Genomic DNA, 6000 nt, shown 5'->3' on the forward strand with positions numbered 1-6000 from the left:
TGTGTCAAGGAAATTCCAAACAAGCCGAGTCATCCAAACATATGCAAGTCATTAAGATACACACACCAAAGTATATGGTTTTTGCATTTGTGAATGCAATCCATGTCACAAGCTCTAAATCATTATTCATTTCTTTCTTTCTTAAAAACCTCTATAGACTACCTATTGACCCACTCCTAAACCCCACTTGGAAAAGGTCATAATAAAATATGAATTCTGTTCTCCTTACGTGTAAAATTTTACTTCTACGGTAATTAAACAAAATATTTAGTTAGCACTTTGGGCTAGCTGTAGTTTCCTAAAGACACACTTTAAACAAACCCTTTTTTTGGGGGGGGGAAAGGATATGAGTGCACCAAAATCTTAATAGAAATTCTTCTAAGAATATTGAAAGGGCTTAACAGGTACAAGGCAGGTGTGGCACTGAATCTGAAGATGGTCTTCCCTTTGTTCAATACTATAAAAGTCTAAAAACAGAGGACAAAACAAGAAAAATTGGATTATACGATTCAATCACATCTTTAAAGACATTCATTATGAAATGTGTGAAATCTGACCTTGATCCAGGGCCTACAGTATGAGTGGAAAGCATTTCTGCAGCAGGGCAGGGGATCTCCAGTTTCCACTGATCTGTCCCAGTTACAGCCCCTCACTACACCACTGAATGCAAATTCAAAGGAATCCTTAAGAATACCTTTTGGGCAGATGCAAGAGGCCCAAAGTGGAAAGGGTGGATGTGAAAGCACCATCATGGGAGCAGAATTTTACTCACACTTCTAGGAATGCAAGCCTTTATTTGCTCTGTACTAGAATATTGGCAAGGAAACTCCAAAAGAAAGTGTTTATCATAAGATAAGGCTGTCTGCTGTGACACCTGACTTTTAAATATACCACCCAATTTTATACAGCAAGGGGGGCATGACTTTAAAAGCAACAAGAGTTTAATAAGAACATATTGGCTGGCATAAAGTTTGCCTATGACAGAGAGTAAGCTTAGCGGATGATTATTAACTGGATAGTTTTTGTTCCCCTTTTAAAAGACGGGACTGTAACTGCTAATTTCCAACTATCAGGTATTTCCCCAGTCTGATTTATCTCAGTAAATAAAGGTGCCAGAAAGGAAGCCCACCAGACTGGATCAAGTTTAAGTAATTCAGGTGGAATATAGTCATGTCCTGGAGACCTCTCTGATTTTAAAGCTTTTATTATTGCGCGAGAGATGTGGCAACTTTTCTCTTTATAGTGTCAAGGAAAAATTAAATTCCATTTCCCCCTTTTAAAAGTGTAAAGTGGTTGATGGATAGCCAGTGGCTGATAAATCTAGGGAAAGAATATATTGGGACCCAAAATACATATTTGTGACACTATAGTGTGGTGGTTAGAATGTCAGCCTAAGATCAGGTTCACATCTCCACTATGCTATGGAAGATCACAGGGAGACCTAGGGACAGTCAACTTCTTTCAGCCTAACCTAATTCACAGGAGGATAAAATAGAGGGAGGTGAGAATGGCATTGTAAGCCACTTTGGGCCTCAACTGGGAAGAAAAGTGGATTATAAATATTTAAATAAATGTCTAAATGAATGTGTCTGATTCAGTGGCTCTCATGCTACTCAGACACAGAAATCTTTCCGTGCAAAATCCGAAGATGCCTCCGAACTTCTTTCATCTTTGGAAATGCTTACTCTTTTGTTCGCGTAGTAAGGGTCCAGGTCTTCCAAGGGATCAGACACCATTCCTGGTGGGATGTCTCCGTAAATGAAGGGCAGCTTCTTCCCCGCCTCCAAGTCAGCATTTGGCTTCGGTTTGTTTTCACCGCTGTCGTCATCCTTCGGTTCTTGCTCTGTTTGGTTTGCCTTTTCTTCCGCAATCCGCTGCTCGATGGCTGCAAGGGATTCCTTAGTGAAACGGAAGAAGCATTCGGGTCCGGGTGGTGCCAGCAGCGCTTGTGCCATCTTTTCATTCTGCAAATTTTAGTTACGGTTGACTCTTATGGAAGAATTACCTATGGAGAGAGGGGAAAAATCTTTATTGGTAGTAACTCTCAACATTCTGAGTGTCTCCCATCCAAGTACTAACCAGGGCTCACCCTGCTTACCTTCTAAGTCCTGACAAGATCAGGCTAGCCTAGGCCATTGAAGTTAGGGGGCTCTTTTCTGTAAGCTAGTACAAATAAAGTTTTCACATGAACAAAGAAACACATATCAGCTCCAACTAAGTTCTTACCTCTTCTGTATAAAAAGATTATTGAATATGTTACATTAAAATCATCTACAGAGAAATAATATACCCCTCCCTTTGTGTGTGTGCAAAGTGCCGTCAAGTCGCACCAGACTCATGACGACCCCCTATGGGGTTTTCAAGGCAAGAGACTAACAGAGGTAGTTTGCCAGTGCCTTCCTCTGTATAGCAACCCTGGTATTCCTTGGTGGTCTCCCATCCAAATACTAACCAGGGCTGACCCTGCTTAGCTTTTGATATCTGATGAGATCAGGCTAGCCTGGGCCATCCTGGTCAGGGTGACCCCTCCCTTTAAAAAGGTAAAGCTCCCCTGTGCAAGCACCGGGTCATTCCTGACCCATGGGGTGACGTCACATCCCGACGTTTCCTAGGCAGACTTTGTTTACGGGGTGGTTTGCCAGTGCCTTCCCTTGTCATCTTCCCTTTACCCCCAGCAAGCTGGGTACTCACTTGACCGACCTCGGAAGAATGGAAGGCTGAGTCAACCTTGAGCCGGCTTCCTGAAACCAACTTCCGTTGGGATCGAACTCAGGTCATGAGCAGAACTTTTGACTGCAGTACTGCAGTTTACCACTCTGCACTACGGGGCTCTTACCCCTCCCTTTACCCCATTATAATTTTTTTTAACAGACATCACTTTTGTTTTCACTGCCTTGAATAATTCTGTATTCTTACATTTGGCCATTTCACTGCTCGCCTTGGAGAGGCTGTGGCTCAGTGGCAGAGCATCTGTTTGGCATGCAGAAGGCCCCAAATTCAATCCACGGCATCTCCAGTTAAACGGACTAGGCAAGTTAGGTGACGTGAAAGACCTCAGCCTGAGACCCTGGAGAGCCGCTGCTGGTCTGAGTAGACAATACTGACTTTAATGGACCAAGGGTCTGATTCAGTACAAGGCAGCTTCATGTGTGCCCCAATTTCAGATTGTTTATGAACAAATTAAATTATGCTAGCCCTGTTACAGATGCTTGAGCTCCTGCTCTCTCAGTACTACACATTGAATAGAAAATCAGGAAACCCCTGCTGGATCAGGCCAGACCCTTCCTGTTTCCCACAAGAGTGTAGAATCCAAAGGCTCTCTCTACTACTATTGCCCCAGTTCTGGGCATTTAGGGGTGTGCTGCCTCTTGTGATGGATGCCCGCTGATCTGCTTTCCCATGAGATACAAGGAGGACATTTCTTGTGAGCATTTTGTTACACAGTAAATGAAGGCTGCCATCCAAAGATGAATGTAAATAGAACTGTTGCTCTTGCAGTGGGGCTTGAAGCTTCCAGAGATCCTCTACAGAACTACCAAACCAATTTGTGAGCCTCTACAGAGATCACAAAGAACGGTAACAGCAATATAGAAACATAATGTATAGCTGGAATCTAGCCTGTATCAGTTTTAATCAAGGGAGTACAATTGTGGGAACATGGCTGACGATTCCTTCAGATCTAGGCCAGGCCTCTGTCTCCATCCTTTCTCAGGTATGGCATGGCCACAGAAGTAAGCATGTGGCCTTCAGTGGCCAGTCTAGTGGACCAAAAGCAGCCCAGGAAGTTATTTAGTATACCTTTCCTTCTGGCTTGTTTACTTAAATTGCACTGCTATTTTTGTAAGCTGCTTTGGGTTCCCATTGGGTAGAAAAGAGCGATAAGAAATACCCTATAAATAAAAAGATAAATTAAAAAAATATATGTTATTTTTTTAACTTGTAAAGAAAATATGTCACTGCTTTTGGAGGATTTTAAACAATGTAACCAGAATAAAACTGAATGGCCTCTGTTTACACTGCAATCCTGTGACCCAAATGTTTGAGAAGGATAAATAGACAATAGACTATGGAACTTCTTTAAGCTATCCTCTGTGCATTGATTTACTGGAGATTGCCAAAAGCTCAGCTTCCATACTGTTTTCTTTTCTTCCATGAGACAATTGCATAGGCAGAGTAGTTCCATCAGCATGCAAGTTCACACAACTGTTTGTTCACACAAACAGGACTTTGCTAGCTGCTGAATAAAGGGCCAAGATTGGAAAAGAAGCACACTCCTAGATTTCCCTAGACAGCCAGTGTTTTGTAGTGGTCAGAGTGTTGGACAAGGATCTGGGAGACCCAGGTTTGAATCCCCACCATGGAAACCGGCTGGGTGACCTTGGAGCAGTCACACACCCTCATCCTAATCCAACTCACAGGGTTGTTGCTATGAGAATAAAATGGAGGAGAGGAGAATAATGTAAGCTGCTTTGGATCCCCCACCAGGGAGGAAATAAATAAATAAATAGACTGCTTAGCTTAGAAAGGGAAGAAGAGCCAAATATGTGCTTTGTTTAGGAGAGGATCAGTAGGCCTGTCATTTACACCAGTATGATGTTGTTGGTGCCCAGACTGCCCCAGCTACCTGGTATGCCATAAAGACATATAGGACCAAGGTTGACAAAAAAGGCAGGGCACTGCTCCACAGAGGTGAGCCAAAGATTCCAGGGATCTGGAATCCATCCGTGTGGCTGTGTGATACCTTGGAGTTGGTAGGCAGGAGAGGGTCACTCTGCATTTCTTCAGGCCCAAGGTGTGGAAGACAATGGGAGTAAGCAAAGCCTCCCTTGTGTATTAAGCCAAGTACTCCTGGCAGCTACCTGGAAAGCACTGTGAACTATTAATCCCATCACTAGTAATCCGGGCTATTCAGCCCAAGCATAGCTGTTCTTTGCATATCTGATACCCCTCAAGCGCCATCAGGTACTCAGAGGAGACGGAAGTAAGCATCTCCTGTCTGACTCACACCCATGCTGAGAAAACCCCTCTGACATTTTCCCCACATTCTGATATCTATACAGAGCAATTACCAGCAATTAATAAAAGCAATCACTCAGACCTTCACTCGAATGACACATATCAATATTCTATCTCTTTCTTTGTCTGGACTACTGGAGGATCTACTAAATTCTTTGTCCCTGGCAAGAGCTATTCTTTGCCAGTTACCGCAGGGCTCATTTTAACTATAAATATTGGCCCTCTTGCCACTCAGTGTATGTGTCTCCTGGATCCTCGCACATACACCCCACTTGTGTGTGCCCCCTCTCTTTTCCCTCTCTACAGCGCTGCTTTCACACAGGCGTCCCTCTTCTGGACTGGCAAATACCGTCTTAATCCTCACTCTAAAATCCCACCCTTCCTCCATTATTTTCTTAGCTCTTGTGTAAATTGGGTGTGTTGCTGTGTGTGCGTGAAACTACTTTACAATTAAAGCTCCCATTTATTTCAACTCCCCCAACCAAAGCAGAGATACTCTAATTTGGGTAACAATGTAATCATCTATGATTTTCTATCCTTCTGGTATTCCTCAGCAAAAGAAAAGTATAAAAGGTCTTGTAGACATGTAAATGTAGGCCAAGATCCAACCAGCAGCTCAGGTTCCATTCCTAAATAAGAGAAAATGCAAACTGCACGCACTTGATCTTTTCTGAAAGACTCTGTGCAGGAAATGTGATTCTTCATTATGGATGTTCGTCCTTATGTGAACCTCATTCATCTTAAACAGCTCTTATACAGGAATCAAATCAGGATTTTAAAATAATGAACAAAGAAAAAGAAATATGAGAAATGAAAACTCCCCTTGCCAGAACAGCTTATTCCTACAAGTCTTTATTTATTGGAAAATATCTTAGTTTCCCGACATTGGGGTAGGATGAAAATGTATTTTTATATTGAATGTATTTTTATGCTGTGTTAGACCAGATGTCAAATTTAACACTACACCATTCTGCCAATATGCAT

General features: G+C 42.6%; 1 protein-coding gene across 1 annotated transcript in view; it reads right to left on the reverse strand.

Annotated features, from left to right (window-relative positions):
* Positions 1 to 1955, reverse strand: part of LOC130487682 (sodium channel protein type 2 subunit alpha-like) — a 59592-nt gene extending 57637 nt beyond the window's left edge. The window contains exons 1-2 of the mRNA XM_056861182.1: positions 1686 to 1955; positions 349 to 467 (exon numbers count right to left, since the gene is read on the reverse strand). Of these exons, the coding sequence (XP_056717160.1) occupies positions 349 to 467; positions 1686 to 1955 (389 nt within the window). The remainder of the gene's footprint in view (positions 1 to 348; positions 468 to 1685) is intronic.
* Between the last annotated feature and the right edge of the window lie 4045 nt (positions 1956 to 6000).

Source organism: Euleptes europaea, chromosome 15, assembly GCF_029931775.1.
Source record: "Euleptes europaea isolate rEulEur1 chromosome 15, rEulEur1.hap1, whole genome shotgun sequence".
NCBI lineage: Eukaryota > Metazoa > Chordata > Lepidosauria > Squamata > Sphaerodactylidae > Euleptes > Euleptes europaea.